The following is a 19354-nucleotide window of genomic DNA, read 5'->3' as shown; positions in this document are numbered from 1 at the left end:
TCCTAATTTGGTCATAGATTAAATTAGGGCTATTTTAATCCACATGGGTCAACACTGGCATGAGATTACATGGAAAAGCTTCACATTTCAGAGTTGTACAAAATACACAGCAGCTATTAAACTTCAGTTCCAGCTCCTAATAAGAGCTGTATTAATATTCTTGTTTTCCCTTTCAAATGCAAATTTAAACTTAAGTGTTTGTGTACTTTATGATCAATAAATACATGCAACAGAGAACAAATTTTTACAAAGTTATAAGTACATTTAATTTTAGGTTACATATTCACTGCAAGATGCACCAGAAAGATAGACAATAATCAATTAATTCACTGCACAAATATTTGTATCCACCACACATCAGGCTGTACAGCACTGGAAATAAAGGTAACTTTAAAATGTAGCTCCTATTCTTTAAGAGTTCAAACACTAGCAAATGAAACAGAAACAATGAAAAAAAGAATTCAAAATAATGTAATAAGGAAGATAAACAGTTTTTTGAGTACTAAGGAGGACACCTAACCAAAGCCTGCTGGGGTGAGAGATAGGTAGCAAGATTCTGTAAATGATGGTACCTGAAACAAGTCTAAACTGAATAGTAGTGGTTAGCTAGGTGATAGACAATGAAAGAAAGAACAGGCTGGGCATGGTGGCTCACACCTGTAATCCCAACGCTTTGGGAAGCTGAGGCAGGCGGAATGTATGAGTCCAGGAGTTCAAGACCAGCCTGGGAAACATGATGAAACCCTGTTTCTACAAAAACTATTTTTAAAAATTTAGCTGGGTGCAGTGGCAGTTTCCTGTAGTCCCAGCTACTTAGGAGGCTGAGGTAGGAGGATCACCTAGGCCTGGGAGGTGAAGGTTGCAGTGAGCCAAGATCACACCAGTGCACTCCAGTCTGGGCAACAGAGTGAGACCCTGTCTCAAAAAAAAGGAAAGAACCAACAAATATAAGCAGACAAGCAATGTAAACCAAGCACAGAGGAACTGTATCTAAGTTCTATGTTGCTGGAGTATCAAGTTTGTAGTAAGGACTGACAGAAGAGGCTGGAAAGCCCCAGATAAGTTCAGGAGCTTGAACTTTACCTGTCAGCCAGTAGTTATAGTAATAACACTATAATTTAAGTATCAAAAACCATTTTCACATTAAAGCTTAAAGTAGCTCTCTATATAAAATAGATCAAAGAAACTGCTCTGTTCTAAAGGAGGTTAAAGGTGTCAGACAAGAGACAGAGCCTCATCTACTTTAGGCTCTTCCATAATACAGCCCCTGAGGAATCCTCTGGAATCTGCTGGGAACTGAGAAACACCACTACTATGGGCAGCAAGCCATGAAAAGGAATTACGGTGGACAAAACAACATAGTCAAACTTACATTTCAGGAAAACTACTCTAGGGAATATGTAGAAGATGAGTTCAATAAAGGCAAGACAGGAGGTAGGGAGAATTTTAAGAGTATTGTAATATCCCAGATGAGACAGAAAGTTCTGAACCTGGATAATATAATAGCCTGTGAGGTTAAGAAAAGATTCTTGGCTCTAGCTATATGAGCTAGAATAGGCTGCAGAGTCTTGACAAAGGCTGCAGACAAGTCATTTGAAATCTAAAAGATCTTTCTATGTTCTACTGCCTTGGATTTTAGCTTGTTCTAATACAGGTTTATGTGCTAGTAAGTGTAAATGCCTCTGTTGGATGGCTTTCAGTCAAACTCAGAGTTTCTATGGTCCTAGTTTTCTCAGTTCATCTCACCAATGGTCCAACCTAGAACTAATCAAGAACTTAATGGTAAAATTCTAAGCATTAGACTTTAGTTTCCCAAACACTCAGGACTGTGTATTCACACCCACCCAAATCTCAGGATCTTAAACAGAAGCCTATTTATTGTCAAGTAGTCACGTAAGAAACCCACTCTTGGTCTAGGGGTACTATACAGCCTCAACTTTGTAGGCTTATGGCTCCGTTGAGACAGAAAACAATGCATGCACTAGAACGGGGTTCCCAACCCCTGAGCCACAGACCTGTACCGGTTCACGGCCTATTAGGAACTGGGCCATACAGCAGGAGATGAGCAGTGGGTGAGCAAGCATTGCCATCTGAGCTTCATCTCCTGTCAGATCAGCAGTGGTCCTAGATTCTCACAGGGGCACAAACCCTATTGTGAACTGCACATGCGAGGGATCCAGGTTGCATATTCCTTATGAGAATCTTTTTTTAATCCTGATGATCTGAGGTGGAACAGTTTCAGAAAACCATCCCGTCTGCCACCCCCCAACCCCCATCCTGTCCATAGAAACACTGTCTTCCACTAAACTGGTCCCTGGTGCCAAAAAGTTTGGGGACTGCTGCTCTAAAGGGAAATAATAAGTACATGAATAAATATGTAACTTAATTTCACATTGTGATACATATTCTAAAGAAAATAAGACCAAGCTTTCCCAAGTCTGTAAGGGGAGACTATAGGCTAATTCTTCAGTCACTTCAAACTCTGCATTGATTCCTTAAATAAACAAGAGTCAAGGAAAACAACTCAAGATTGGTTTTTTTAATTGACTATTGACGCCACTCCCAATGCCCCCAATTCTTTGAGCAGCTATTCTTTCCCAAAGGCTAACTAACAGTCTTAGGCAAGTTTTTGTCTCTGTACACATTTGTTTGGCTGCTGCAATCACATACCATCAGTGAACAGCTTTCTCTGCTCGGCTAGTGAATACACCACTCGTACGCTTACATAACATTGCAGCCTCTTTTTTTTATTTTTTAATTTTTGTTAAGCCTGCATGATCATTTTTCTTTATGAAGAAATTTTATGGGGATGAGATACTCCGTTTTAAATTTTCTCTTTTTTCTTACTGTTGCTGTCCTATGTCGGGAAGATCATAGTGAGTGCTTAGTCTGGGAATGTCCAATGTACACTGTATTCCTTTAGCACAGCTATACTGTCACTGCATAATTTTAAAAAATGCTTTGCCACCTAACTTGATAAAAATAATGCATACTCCATTGTGCTTCAAAAGGACAACATTTGGGCTGGGCATGATGGCTCACACCTGTAATCCCAGTGCTTTGGGAGACGAAGGCAAGAGGACTGCTCAAGGCCAGGAGTTCGAGACCAGCCTGGACAACATAGCAAGACTTGTCTTTACAAAAAATTAAAAAATTAGCCAGGTCCATGGTGGCATGCACCTGTAGTCCCAGCTACTTGCAAGGCTGAGGCAGAAGGACTGCTTGAGCCCAGGAGTTCGAGGTTGCAGTGAGCTATGAACGTGCCACTGCACTCCTGCCTGTGCGACAGCCTCTTACGGGAGGGGATAAAAAGACAGCATTTGAAGTATACTCTTCTCTTCTTGCTTTGACACAATGCGTATACACTGGTAATAGAAAATAAATAAAATGTTGTGGTATGGTGGTACATATAGCACTCAAAACTCAAGCTGTAACAGCATCACTGTGATGTCTACTGTGCTGAGCAGCAGTGTGAAGCAAGGAGAGAATTACATATGGTCTCTGTTGTAGCTACTCAGCTTAGGTGTTGTAGAACAAAAGCCGCCACACACAATACATTTTTTAAAGTATGGCAACATCCCAAGAAAACTTTATTTATGGACACTAAAATCTGAATTTCCTACTATGTCACATTCATGATATACTATTCTTTTGACTTTTTTTAAATCATGGAAAAATACAAAAAACATGCTTAGTTCATGAGCCATAGTGGTGGGTGAGATTTGGCCTGTGGGCTGTAGTTCACCACCTCCTGCTCTAATAAAACCCAGTGGCCCTCTGAGGGCACTGCTTCCCCACAGCTCTCAAGTCAGGACCTTTACTTATCCACATGCCTTAGACTACCAACCCTGAAAGTGGGAGATCTTCACATCCCCACCCCTAAATCTGCTAGCTTTGATTTTCATTAGGTTGTACTTCCCACCTCTCATTGTTGCTGTAATCCACTGACTCTCAGAGGTCACCACGTCTCATTGCTAGACAGCTTTACTTCTGATTTACTGAACTTCTCTCCAATATTTTCCTGTTTCAATTCTTAATAACTTTAATGTACCCACAGACAATACTTAAAGTACCTTGGCCTCTCAACACCTATACTTCTCTCCTTCAATGATCTTGTCCTCTATGTTACCTTGGTCACTCATTTCCATGGTCACATACTAGACCTTGTCATTACTAGTAATTACAATCTTCCCACAATTTCAATTAGAAAACTTACATTTTCTAAGCACTCTCTTATAGCTTTCCTGCTTAGTTCCTCTAGTATCTTAACTCTAACAACCCCAACCCCACCAGGACCTCCAATCCATTGATCCTACTCCACTCGTACTTTCCCTCGTTGCACTGATAGCCTCTCTTTCCTACTTACCCAGCTTAAATTACATGGTCAATTATTATAATCACTCCCTTGCATATACCTTTAATGTCATGAGCTCTCTTCTGCCTCACTTTACTTAGTTTGGCAAAACAACAATTCTATTATAGTTAAATCCAACTCTCCAACTACTCTATGTCAGCACCCATGCAGTTAAATATGTCTCAATAAATACATAAAATCACAATGACTGATCCTATTTTAAAATTCATAATCACAAACATCAAGTTGGCCCTTAGTTCTACTTGGTAATCCTAAATTTCCAGTCACTCTCCCACTCTCCTAGAGACATATTTCAAGTTTTCTTCTTTCTTCACACAGCTCTCCCACTGATCCTCATTCACAGCTAATGATCTTGTTTGGCTACTATCCTGAAACAAACGAAACAGAAGAAAAGTACCACGGACTTACCACCACTTATACACTTACCTATCAGTATGTACAAGCATATATTTTGTCTTTTCACCTTTTACTATGGGAGACTACTTCTATCTTAAGTCAAACCCTCCATTCATGCACTAGATGTCATCCTTTTTTATTACTGTAGTTCAAGGACATTGCTCAAGCAATTCTCCCCTTTCTCCTCTACTACTAAGCTTTCCCCTTCCTAACTGGATCCCACCATGCTGTTTTCTCTCCCATCTTAGGGAAACAAACAAAAATAATCTCTTGATCCCATTTCTCTCAGCAGCTACTGTCCCATTACTCAACTCCCCACTGCAGCAAAATTTCTCATAAGTTGTCTACACTTTCTGTGACTAAAATCTTTCCTCCTATTTGCTCTAAAACCCACTTCAGTTCGGCTCTGGCTCTTAACCTTTCTTTCAAAACTACTTGTCAAAGTCACAAATGAGCATTATGTTGCTAAATCCAATGGTCAATTCTCAACCCTCATCTTGATATATCAGTGGCTTTAACAGTTTGATCACTCTCTCCTGATACATACTCTTCACTAGACTTTCAGGACACAACATTCTTCCAACAATACTGAAGATTTTACTTTTCAACCTCAGTAGTCTCAGTTGCCTTGGCTGGTTCCTCCCCTTCTCTCAGATTTCTTAACACTAGAGCATTCCAAGGCTCAGTCCTTGATGGTGACTTCTTCTCTATCTACACTCACTTCTCTGGCTTTAAAAACCATCTACATATCAACTTCCAAATTTTTATCTCTAGTCTAGACGTCTCTCTTAAACTTCAAACATACATATTCAATTACTTTCAAAATATATCCTCTCTTGAAAAACATCTCAAATTTAACGTGCCAAAAACTGAAGACATATTCTCACCCAAAACTTAAACCTATGTGTCTCACACTTTGGCTGATGTCTCAATTTTGCTCAGGACAAAACCGAGGGGCCATTCTTGACTCCTTTTTTTCTTACACTCCACATCCTATCTCTCAGGAAAATATGTTGGCTCTCTCTCTGAAATGTATCTGGAATCCGATAACTCTCACCCTCTGCATTGCTACTATGCTAGACCAAGTCACCATCATCTCTTCCTTGGATTACTGCAATAGACTCTCAACTGATTTCCCTGTGTCTATTCTCAACACAGGGTGATATTCTTTTTTTTTTTTTTTTTTTGAGACGGAGTCTCGCTCTGTCGCCCGGGCTGGAGTGCAGTGGCTGGATCTCAGCTCACTGCAAGCTCCGCCTCCCAAGTTTACGCCATTCTCCTGCCTCAGCCTCCCGAGTAGCTGGGACTACAGGCGCCCGCCACCTCGCCCGGCTAGTTTTTTTTGTATTTTTTGGTAGAGACGGGGTTTCACCGTGTTAGCCAGGATGGTCTCGATCTCCTGACCTCGTGATCCGCCCGTCTCGGCCTCCCAAAGTGCTGGGATTACAGGCTTGAGCCACCGCGCCCGGCCCACAGGGTGATATTCTTAAAACACAAGTCAGATCATGTCGCTTCTCTGCTCAAAAGTCTCTAATGTCTTGCCATCTCACCCACAGCAAAAGCCCAAGATTTTACAATGGCCTACAAGACTCTACATGACCCAGCCTCCTTATTTCCTTACCTCTATGATATCATCCTACAATTCTCTCCCCTGCCTAGTCCTCTCCAGCGACACTGGCTTCCTTGATGTTCCTCAAACAGGTCAGGTACACTCTCCTCCCTCCAGGCCTTTGTACTAGCTATTCCTCTGTATGCCACTCTCTTCCCTGAGACATCCACATGGCTAACTCCCTCAACTACTTCAACTCTTTTTTCAAATGTCACCTTTTAGCAAGGCCTCCCCTGGACACCTCACCTAAAACAGCAAACTTCTCAGAACTTCCAATCCTTCTTAAACTGTTTTATCTTTTCCTATGGCAGATTTCGACCTCTTTGTTATTCACAAAATTAGTTTTATGCAAAATAATACTTGCAAAATTATAAATCTGGTAAGTTCTCATTCATTCTAAAACCTCCAAATAGGATGTTGTGACCACCTAGACCCTTTTAGCGATTTCTGATTGTCAACTATATTGAGTCAGGTGATGCTGGCAGAAAGCTAAGATTCAGAGAAGTGAAATACTACTATACAACATATTCAGCAAGAAATGAAATGAGCAAATTGAGTCATAAATAGGAACCACAGTCTTGACAACCACTAACTAGCTAATCGTTAGAGCTAGTAGTTTAGAGTTAACCATTCTCCAAATGATCACAAGTTAGCAAAAGGACCAGTACAAAAAGGCTAACTTATAGCTTCTGGGTTACCAAAAATTCAAAAGCATTTTGATCACATATAAACTCGTGGATCTAATTTTCAAGAAAGCAAATGGATGATTTTTCCTAACACTGTTTTAAAAATTGGCCAGGCGCTGTGATTCATGCCTGTAATCCCAGCACTTCAGGAGACCAAGGCGGGCGGATTGCTTGAGGTCAGGAGTTCAAGATCAGCCTGGCCAACATGGCGAAACCCCGTCTCTACTAAAAATACAAAAATTAGCTGGGCATGGTGGTGGACATCTGAGGCACAAGAATCACTTGAACTCAGAGATGGAGGCTGCAGTGAGCTGAGATCAGGCCACTGCACTCCACCCTGGGTGACTGACTGAGACTCTGTATCAAGAAAAAAATTAAACTAAATGGAAAATAAATAAAAATCATACTTTATACCCAGTGAATTTTACTTCTAGGAATTTATCCTAAGGAAATGAGATACAACGTGGGACAAAGATTTCTACAATAAAATAGTTTTTACAATTTTAAAGAATAAATAATTTCATATACATATAATAGAGTATTAGGCAACATTTAAAATTGTGTTGAATGTTTAATTACATAGAATTATGTTCAGCACATAATGTTGCGCAAAGAATAGAATAAACTGCATACAGTATATGAACTTGATTTTCTAAAAACATAATTATATACTGATATACAGATATGAATTTTTTTAAAAGCCAGAAGAAAATATGCCAAAACAATAATTGCAGTCATCTCTGAGTTTGGTGAGACTACAGAGTATTCTGCCACGTTTTTATATATTTTAAGTTTTTTATAATGACCCTTTGTTGCTTTTCTAATAAAAAAAAATGTATTTTTGCCTAGCCTAAGATCCTAGATTACAAAATGTACCATTACTTTATGTACCACTGGAGATTCTAAGACACATTCTAATTTCAAAAACGTTCAAATTTTTTTAAATGTCAGAATAGGTAAAATATGGTAATAAACATTAAGTACCATGTACTATTTGACCAGAATACTGCTACTCTGCCTAAAAAAGCCCAGTATACATTGCACACTTTTAGAGTAGTGAAAGCAGCCCTAAAAAGCTCACAAATTAAACTTACTTGAAAGATTAACAAGAATGTTATATTCAATTCCATAAAAATCTGACTTTTTTTTCTTTTTTCTTGAGATAGGGTCTCTGTCACGCAATCTCAGCTCACTGCAACCTCCACCTCGGAGTTCAAGCAATTCTCCCACTGCAGCCTCGCAAGTAGCCGGGACTACAGGCACACAATACCATACACAACTAATTTTTGTATTTTTGTAGAGACAGGGTTTCGCCATGTTGCCCAGGCCAATCTCGAACTCCTGGGCTCAAGTGATCTACCTGCCTCAGCCTCCGAAAGTGCTGGCATTACAGATGTGAGCCACTGCACCTAGCACGGTTTTAATTAAGAAAATTACTTAATGTCCAAATGTTCAAATAAAATCATGCTCTAGGAAGATGTGCTACATTTTGACTGCACAGGCACATATGCACGCATCCACCCACCCACATACACACAGAGTAATCCAGTTTGATAAACAGACCAACAAAAAATAAATATAAATTAAAAATCCAGACTCCTAAATTCAAACTCAACATGGCAAAAAAAAAAAAAAATTGATCTTGTTAGTGACTGTCCAGTCTTACATTTCTACATTTAAAAAAAAAAAAAACTGATCTTGTTAGTGACTGTCCAGTCTTACATTTCTACATAAGCTACTCCCCACAACTATGCTCTAGCAATGCCTAGTTATTTGCAATTACCTGTATAAGCCATACTGCTTCATCTCTGTGCCTTTGCAGATGTTATCACTAACCTAAAATGACTTCCCCCACCACCTTATCTGACCAAGTTATTATTAAACAAGATCTAATCTTCTATCTCCTCTTTAGACATTCCTGATTCCCTCTTGAGCACAAAGTATGACTCCCTTCTCTGGGACAACATTATTTCCCTATATTTCACTTAACAATCTGAATTGGGATTGTTTATATAGGTCTGTTTCTTCTATTACATTGTATGTCCCCACAATCCTTAAGGATACAGACTATACTTGTACTTGATGCTACTGAAATATTAAAAACACTTACTGACATTATATGCAAATGGAGATAAACACATACTGCATTTATCTATTCAGGAACAACAGAAAAGCCACATATATTTACTCCAAAGTAATAAAAGTATACATTTAAAAATCAATCTTGAGTTTCTCAAAATGTTAAACATAGAATTACCATATGACCCACCAATTCCACTTCTAGGTATCTACGCAAGAACAATAAAAACATATGTCTACACAAAAACTTCTACACAAATGTCCATAGCAGCATTATTCATAAAAGCCAAAATAGAATCAATACAAATGTCCATCAGCTGATGAGCAGATAAACAAAATGTGGTACATCCATACAATGGAATACTACTGGCAATTAAAAAGAATGATATACTGACACATGCTACAACACTGATGAACAATGAAAACATGCTAAGCCAAAGAAGGCAGTCACAAAGGACCATTTTATTGATGATTCCATCTATAGGAAATGTCTCTAGAGTTGGCAAATCTATAGGGACAGAAATAGATTAGTGGTTGCCTAAGGCTAGAAGCCTAGGGAGAAAAGGAGAGTGACTTAAAGTTAATGGGTGTTGGCAAATCTATACAGACAGAAATTAGATTAGTGGTTGCCTAGGGCTGGAAGCCTGGAGACAAATGGAGACTGACTGTTAATGGGTATGAGGTTACTTTATGAAGTGATGAAAATGTTGTAAAAGTAACTGTGGTAATGGTTGCACAACTCTATAAATATATATACACTCAAAAAGCTCACATTTGAATTGTACACTTTAAATGGCTGATTTTTATAGTATGTAAATGATAGCTTAATAAAGTTGCTTTAAAAATTCAATCTTGAGTTTGGCAATTATTTTTACATGACACAAAAAGCACAACCAATGCAGAAATAGTTTATAAGTTAGATTTCATCAAAATTAAAATTTTTGCTCTATGAAAGACATTATGCAAACGAAAATTGACACTAGCAAATGCAACAAGGATGCAGAACAACAGAAACTCTCATTCATTGTTGGTGGGAATGTATAATAAAATGGTATAGCCACTTTGGAAGACAGTTTGGCAGTTTCTTAAGAAGTTAAACCTATTCTTAGCAAACAACCTAGCAATCCTACTTCTGTGTTTTTACGTATCTGCCCAAGTCAATTTAAAACTAAATTCATGGCCAGGCGCTGTGGCTCATGCCTGTAATCCCAGAACTTTGGGAGGCGGAGGCAGGCAGACCACCTGAGGTCGAGAGTTTGAGATCAGCCTGACCAACATGGAGAAACTCCATCTCTACTAAAAATACAAAATTAGCCAGACATGGTGGTGCATGCCTGTAATCCCAGCTTCTCGGGAGGCTGAGGCAGGTGAACCGCTTGAACCTGGGAGGTGGAGGTTGCAGTGAGCCGAGATCGTGCCATTGCACTCCAGCCTGGTGACAACAGCGAAACTCCATCTCAAAAAAACAAAACAAAACAAAACAAAAAAACCTAAATTCATGCAAAACCTTGTACTCGAATATTTATTGCAGCTTTATTCATAATTGCCCCAAACAGGAAATAACAAATACGTTCTTCAACAGAGGAATGAACAAACAAACCAAGGTACATCCATTCAATAGAAGGTTGCTCTGCAATTTAGTGGAAAAAAGGAACAAGTTACTACTTCACACAACATGGACAACATGCAGGAATCTTAAATGCATTTTTAAGCCTCCCAAAGTGCTGGGATTATAGGCGAAAGCCACCGTGCCTGGCCTTCACTCTTGATAGTATCTTTGAAGCACAAATAAAAGTTTTTAATTTTGATGATGCCCAGTTTATCTATTTTCCTTTGCATTTCCCTATGAATTAAAGAATTGCTGGTCACTTTATACAAAAAACTGTCTGCTAAGGTTCTGAGAATATACGGGCTCTATAGATCAATTAATCCGGGGACTGTTAACATTGTAATACTGAATTGTCCAATCCATGAACACTGAATATCTTGTTAGGTCTTCTTTAATTTCTGTCTACAATGCTGTATAGTTTTCAGTATACAGGTTTACACATATTTTGTCAGATTTACTCCTAAATTTTTCATGTTTTTGCTTCTATTGTAAATGGCACTGTATTTGTTATAATAAATCAATTTCCAATTGCTTGCTGTTAATAAATGTATGTGCAACTGCTTTTTGGATATTAATCTTCTAATTTTCTTTTTTTTTTTTTTTTTTTTTTTTTTTTTTTTTTTTTTTTTTTTTTTTTTTGAGACGGAGTTGGTCCAGGCTGGAGTGCAGTGGCCGGATCTCAGCTCACTGCAAGCTCCGCCTCCCGGGTTCACGCCATTCTCCTGCCTCAGCCTCCCGAGTAGCTGGGACTACAGGCGCCTGCCACCTCGCCCGGCTAAGTTTTTGTATTTTTAGTAGAGACGGGGTTTCACTGTGTTAGCCAGGATGGTCTCGATCTCCTGACCTCGTGATCCGCCCGTCTCGGCCTCCCAAAGTGCTGGGATTACAGGCTTGAGCCACCGTGCCCGGCCTAATCTTCTAATTTTCAACCTTGCTTAATAAACTTACTAGTTCATGTAGCTTTTTTGCAGAATCTTGAGGATTTTCGATATAGAAAATCATGCTGTCTAAATTGAGAAAGTTTTACTTCTTCCTTCTCAATCTGTATGGCTTTTCTTTATTTTACCTGATGGCACTGTCTAGAACTTCTAAGACGATGTTAAATAAAAATGGTAAGAGAGGACAGATTTGCCTTTTCCTATCTTAGGGGAAAAGCATTTGTCTTAAACAAGTAGATAAAATCTGAACTGTAGGTTTCTTGTAGATTCCCTTTATTGGGGAAAGGAAGCTTCCTTCACTTCCTAGTTTGCAGACAGATATTTTAAAATTGTGAAGCCGGGAGCGGTGGCTCAAGCCTGTAATCGCAGCACTTTGGGAGGCTGAGACGGGCGGATCACAAGGTCAGGAGATCGAGACCATCCTGGCTAACACGGTGAAACCCCGTCTCTACTAAAAAATACAAAAAACTAGCCGGGCGAGGTGGCGGGCGCCTGTGGTCCCAGCTACTCGGGAGGCTGAGGCAGGAGAATGGCGTAAACCCGGGAGGCGGAGCTTGCAGTGAGCTGAGATCCGGCCACTGCACTCCAGCCTGGGCGACAGAGCCAGACTCAGTCTCAAAAAAAAAAAAAAAAAAAAAAATTGTGAATGGATATTAAATTTTATCAAATGCTTTTTCTGCATCTACTAAATTTCCTTTTTAAAGTACGTTAATATGGTAAATTAAACTAATTGATTTTTGAATTTTATACTAACTTAGTAATGCTGGCATAAACTATCCTTGGTCATGATTTTTACCTGCTACATTTGACTTCCCTAAAATTTTGTTATATTATTCTCTGCATTTTTCTCCAATTTAAAAATTAAAATAAATTGTACACGTTTACCAGTTAAAACAGTTTACTTTAGATTTATACTTTTATTTTACTTATTTCTACTAAAGCATTAATGTTTCTATTTATAAAATATAATGCACAAGCACACTTAACATTATGAAAGCAACAAAGTAGCTAAGTTTAAGGAAGCACGTATTTCATTCTTGCTAGCCATTACTTTTAAAAAAAACATGCCCCACCCTCTGCCTTTGTACTAAGGAGTATTTACCCCTTATCTACACCATCTCTGTAAACACCAGTTACCATTAAGATACAGTCAAGCCTCTCCATCTTTTTAGTTCCTTCACCATGTTGTCAGGTAGGGAGGTAAGCAATTGTAAACATTAATAAAATTTTACTGCTATGTCCATAGGACATGATAAATAATTAAAACTTTTATACTTAAAAACTTCTCAGTTCAGAATATGGAACCATATTCAAAAACTCAAATAAAACTAAATAAATTTTTAAAAATTGAAAAACGAAAAGAACAAAATTTAAAAATTCTAATACAAGATTTCAAAGTATAGAAATGATTTTAAAAATCAAAAAGATATGACTATTTAGAAAAATAAAATCTTTGTAACAAAACACATGTAACCAAAATTGAAAGACAACACCAAAACCAATCAAACTTACATGTATCAATATTTATAGTTTAGAAACAGAAATAATTGAAGGAGGACTTTATGATCTAAATCTTATTAATTCTTTAAGATTAAAAGTTTGAAGTTGTAAGTTAACCAAATTTTTAAATTATAATATCCAATCTAAAAAGGAGCCTTCAGAAAAGAGTATCTGTAAAATTTAAATATAAAACAGCTTTCATGGAGAAAAATTCTCATATCTCAGCAGTCACTCAAACTCAATGTGTGGTTATTCAAACTCAATGCACAGTTTTCTGAATACTTATTTTAGCTATTTTTCATCCCTTTCTCTTCAAAGTACTTTGGTTCTCCTAACAGGCATCCAAACTGCTTCTTACACACTTCCTACTCAACTCTATGTAGAAATCATTGATGAAATCACCAAAAAGTAAATAGAAGAAAAAATAAGGGCTTGAATGATCTAAGTCAAAATGTAGTTATATGAAGTCTGTCATTAACCTACACAAAAAATTACTTACATCTGCTTAAAAAGTTGTCAATATTTTTGTTTTTTCTTAAGGCAGGAAAATCCAAATCATATACCAAAGCATCCAATCCATCCTAAAGAAACAAACAAACAATGGTTAGTTTTTTTGGACCACATTATGAACAGTTTCCTTTTTTATGAAATAACAAAATATATGCTTTAATATTTAATGTCCCCTAACACATCTTGTGTACATTTAACACCCTCTACAAGATTAGATGAGAACTGGGAGAAAAGCTGTTTTCATTTCATATGTAGCTCTTTTTACCTTCTAAGTCTGGCGGGCCCAGGGGCAAGAAAATTACCACAGATTGGCTGCAAGTGATTTCAATCCATGAGCTTTTCCCCTCGTAAGGACATGAAATTTTATTTTGCATTACTTCTCCTTACTATTGCATTTATCTTTATCTCACAGACATCAAAAACCTACATTTGTTACTATAAGTATTTTACAAGGTAACAGCTAAATAATAAAATGTGAGGTTTAATATAAAATAGATACCTCATAATCACAAATACAAGCTATATACATTTTTAATTATAAAAATGTATTGGATTTTCATGGGTCTTCTTTCTAGGGAAACCTAGCAGTAAAGGACACACATGAGCTTTTGCATTTTTTCTGTTTTTTTTTTTTTGGTTTTTTTTTCTAAGGGTCTTGCTCTGTTGGCCAGGCTGGAGTGCAGTGGTGCAATGTTGGCTCAATGCAACCTCCACTTCCTGGACTCAAGCCATCCTCCTGCCTCGGCCTCTAGAGTAGCAGGGACTACAGGCTCACACTACCATGCCTGGCTAAATTTTATCGTTTTGTGTAGAGACAGGGTTTCACCATACTGCCCAGGCTGGTCTTGAACTCCAGACCTCAAGCAATTGCTCCTCCATCAGAGTCCCAAAGTGCTGGGATTACAGGTGTGAGCCACCACGCCTGGCCGAGCTTTTGCTTTTAAGAGGATATTTAAGTATTATCTAAGCAAGTGCATGGCAGTGTGAAGGTATACTAAGCAGTACTGAAATGGGAAAGCATCTATTCAGACTATAGCCTGCTGCATGGCAGGAACTGGAAGAACATTCAGATAATCCTAAGCAATCCTCATTACAAAGTCTCACTCTTTGGTAAATGTTGTTTGTATAACTGAACAGCACTATGGGAAAGAATGGTTTTTGCATGATGCTTAATAATGTAATCAGTTCCAGATGGGTCAAAACATTAAAAAAATAAAGAACCAGGCAAAAGCATTTTAAAGAAAAAAATAGTATATTTAACATGTTGGGAGGACAAGTCACATAACCTTTCTGAGCCTCAGTTTTCTTTTTTGTAAAATGAGGGATAATGATTACAACACATAACAGATTTGTAAGAATTAAATGAGTTAATATGTGAAGTGTCTGGACCTTAACAGTCTCACTTCTCTCTCTTTTATTTCTGTTACTGACATTTGAAAGCTCTCAATGTTAGTCTCCCTATTGACAGGAATGACCTACACAGAAAATAGACATTTTAGTCATGTGGTCATAAAACCTTAAAAGTAAATCTTAGGTCATGATGTTAAACCCTTTCCCAGTGCAGTAATCTGAAGTACTTTTGTTGTTGTTGTTACATATGGGCATCTGAGTTTTGCGTGACCAAGTATTTGATCATGTGTTTGTTAATGAAAAATGAGCTGCCTCCACTAATTACATATGGTCACTAAGTGTTTGGACCTGGCACTATACACTTTAATTCTACAATACCGCGGGATAGTCTATTACTTTTCAGCATCACCCATAAGCAAAACTTGTATGCCTTTATTAGGGAAATAAAGTTGGCAAGAATGTATTCTTCTACCTTAACCAAAGCATATACCAACTGAGGTTTCTAAGGGGAGTCAAGACACGGGTGGGAGAGAGGGATGCAGGCTTCCATTTTAATGCAGTGGAAAAGTTGCACAACGCAAGGAATGTTGTGCAGCTTTTCCACTATAAATGAGGCAGGAATCTTATCTTTTATTCAACACTCTGAAGTTCCATAAAATAATGCAGAATAACACTTCTACACTTCCTAAAAGTCCAAATTCTAGTATCAGGACTCAGAATGTCAACATAACATTCATCCAAGTGCAAAAACAATTCACGAGGAATGATAATCAAAGGATATACTTCCACTGGTCCTTTACTTAATTTTATGATTAGGCATGAGCAAAACTACCCTCTACTTTCACAACATGTCCATCATATAGCTTAATCATCAGTTTTAAAATGTAGAGGAGGCCAGAAGCGGTGGTTCACTCCTGTAATCTCAGCACTTTGGGAGGCTGAGGCAGGCATACTGCTTGAGGTCAGGAGTTAAGAGACCAGCCTGGCCAAAATGGTGAAATCCCATCTCTACTAAAAATATAAAAATTAGTCGGGCATGGTGGTGGTGGGCACCTGTAACCCCAGCTACTCGGGAGGTTGAGACAGGACAATCGCTTGAACCCGGGAGGCGGAGGTTGCGGTGAGCCAAAACCATGCCTCCAGCCTGGGTGAAAGGGCGAAACTCCGTCTCAAAAAAAAAAAAAAAAAAAAAAAAAATGTGGAGAAGAAAATATATAACAGAGGGGCCAATCAATGTCAAAAAATTACAGTAATTAAATTCTTTGCTACTAATAGTTGAACAAGGGTAGTAGACCAGTTGTAGCAGTTATATGTTAAAAGAAGGTAGTTACATAAGAGAAGTATTTTCACATATACACACAAAGTCAGGCATAATCAATTAAAAGTATAACATTTTACAGTGATTTTTAAAGTAAAAACACTTCACATTTCCTGAAAAGCACTGATATGGGGGTGGCGGGGAGCAGAGGGAAGAGGAGATAGAGGCCTGTTGTGTTATGCCATAACAGAGTTGAAGCAAAAGCAGAAGCAAAAGAAAATTATTCAACACTACTGCAAACTTTAGTTTTCTGGATAGATCTGAATTAACAAAAATGAGTCAGGTGTAAAACATCATTTAGGATTAAATCCATTAAAAATAACACATTATAAGGCATGAGAATTTAACGAGGAAAGGACAGTTACATTATTATAAGAAACATTCATTTTTAGGTAAATTTTCAAAATCTAAATGGTTATTATTCTAAACCTAAGGGACATATTTTTGGAGAAACACTACCCCACCCTCAAAATTCACTGAAAACTATGGCAGCAAAACTGGGGCTTCTGAAAACCAAACTACTTCTAAAATGGACTGCCCACTGGTACTAAAGAGTGCTGACAAACTCTGATAAGAGAGGATATACCATTTAAAGAAAATGCTTTTGGTATATGTAGTAAAATGTTGTTTTAACTAAGTCCCTTAGGCCAGATGTCATGGCTCACAACTGTAATCCCAGCACCTTGGGAGATCAAGACAGGAGGATCACTTGAAGCCAGGAGTTCAAGACCAGCCTAGACAGCATAGCAAGACCCTATCTCTACAAAAATAAAAGTTAAGAAAAATATATATATAGCTGGGCGTGGTGCCACATGCTTGCAGTCCCAGCTACTTGAGAGGCTGAGGCAGGAAGATCGCTTGAGCCCAGGAGCTTGAGGCTACAGTAATCTATGATTACGCCATGGCACCGCAGCCTGGGTAACAGAATGGGACCCTGTCTCTAAAAACCAATCAGTCAACCAATCAATCTTTCTTCACTTGATAAAGAAATAATTCATCAAAATTAAGCACAGCTATGAAAATGAAAACAATTTCCTTAGGGAATTTTAACAAACTGATATTAAATACAATTAATATCTGTTTAACTACTGTGACATTACTATGCCCATGTCAATGCTGCCCAGGACATTTATAGTCAATAAATAAGTAAATAATGTTCCAAATTATCTAGTACAACAAACAACGGCTCTTCCCAATCAGTTTCCAATCACAACTTTGTCCAGCCTGTTTCTCTACATGCACATAGCTGGGCTTATGCCACAGTGTGCTACCAGCCATTTCCCAAATAAGCCAGGTTCACTCTACCCTATGGAACCTCTGCACCTGCTCTATTCTCCAGTTGGAATGTGAACGTTCTTACATTAAGACTGCCTCAAAATGTCCCTTACTTTGTGCTGCCTTCCCCAGTGCCCTGAGGCAATGTTATATGACCTCCTTTGTGCTATTACAGAAATTATGTATTTAGCTGTTATACTATAATTATTTATTTCTAAATCTGCCTCCTCTTCTGCAGGAAAGCAGAAAAAGAAAATACTTCCTGTCTCTGAGAGTTCAGAGGTTAGTAGGTAGAAAAAGTAAATATAGGATATCAAGTGTTGTAAGTAGGTACCACATAAAGAGAGAAAGGGCTGTTGGGGCTTTACAGAGAAGATGAAATTTGAGCTGAACCTTGAAGAACAGAATTATGAAGGAATAAGACAGAAGTGGGGCAAGGCAATCTAGAGGTGAAAAGCAAGGAGAATTCAGAGAATGAGAGTAGAATGTTCTGGACTGGGAAAGGTGAGAAGGAGACGAAGGAGAAGGAGTCAAAGCTGTGACGATGAGGTAGGGAATGTTAAAGGTATAACATACCAGGAGAAGAATTTATCTTCTGATAATTTGGAACCATAGGAATTTCTGCAGTAGGGAGAGTGGCATGACTGGTTTTTATTTTAGTAGTCTGTCAATGATAAAGATGATAAATTAAAAGCAGAAGAGATAGGTGGAGATGAAAGCAACTAGGAGAATACTGTGGTAATACAAGCATAAAAGGATAAAAGACTGAAAAACTGGGGAAACAGGAATGGGGCATTAGAAGCAAAAGAATCTGATGAATAACTGAAAGAGGAACAGGAAGGGTTGAAAATGATTATATGATCTTCAAGTTGATGTAAGTAGACAGCAACTTCATTAAACAAGGCAGATAATATAATATGCAGAGAAGACAAATATTTCAGACACACTAAATCTGAGGTCCTTTGGGATATCATTTCATGGAAAACTAGATGGTAACTGGATATAAGTTTGGGTTTAACAGAGAGACTGGGACTATAATATAGATTTGGGAGTCATGAGAGCACACTTAAATCTGTGAGAACATATGCAATTATCCAACAAGAATAAACAGGGAGAGTGGAGAAAGACTCAAGAATAGAACCCTGGGAAACACTAACATTTAAGAGGTACACAGAGCAGGCTGGGTGCAGTGGCTCACGCCTGTAATCCCCATACTTTGGGAGGCCAAGGCAGGCAGATCACCTGAGGTTGGAGTTCGAGACCAGCCTGACCAATATGGAGAAACCACTTCTCCATTAAAATACAAAAAATTAGCCGGATATGGGGATGCCCGCTTGTAGTCCCAGGTACTCGGGGGGCTGAGGCAGGAGAATCACTTGAACCTGGGAGGCGGAGGTTGCAGTGAGCCAACATCGCGCCACTGCACTCCAGCCTGGTGACAGAGCAAGACTCTGTTTCAAAAAAAAAAAGAAAAGAAAAGGAAGAAAAGCAAAAGAGGTACACAGAGCAAAAATGGTGGAGGAGGACACAGAGAAGAGAAGACAGACAGAAAGAACAGTACCAACGAAGCTGAGAAGGAACTTAAAAAGCAGAAATGCCTTAAGAATGAATTTAAAACGTCTCAGGCAGTCAAACAGAATAGTGAATGCAAAAGAAGCCAAATCATTTGCCATTTAAATATCACTGATGGTCGCATAACAACGTGAAAG

The 19354-nt window shown here is 38.3% G+C and overlaps 1 protein-coding gene across 2 annotated transcripts in view; it reads right to left on the bottom strand.

The window, feature by feature from the left end:
• ROCK1 (Rho associated coiled-coil containing protein kinase 1) overlaps nt 1–19354 on the bottom strand; it is a 156377-nt gene that overhangs the window by 103146 nt on the left and 33877 nt on the right. For both annotated transcript variants that reach the window (XM_050767630.1, XM_050767632.1), the window contains exon 2: nt 13692–13773. In XM_050767630.1, the coding sequence (XP_050623587.1) occupies nt 13692–13773 (82 nt within the window). The remainder of the gene's footprint in view (nt 1–13691; nt 13774–19354) is intronic.

The sequence above is a fragment of the Macaca thibetana genome, chromosome 18 (genome assembly GCF_024542745.1).
Source record: "Macaca thibetana thibetana isolate TM-01 chromosome 18, ASM2454274v1, whole genome shotgun sequence".
NCBI classification, from domain to species: Eukaryota; Metazoa; Chordata; class Mammalia; order Primates; family Cercopithecidae; genus Macaca; species Macaca thibetana.
This window is presented reverse-complemented; position numbering and strand designations above follow the sequence as displayed.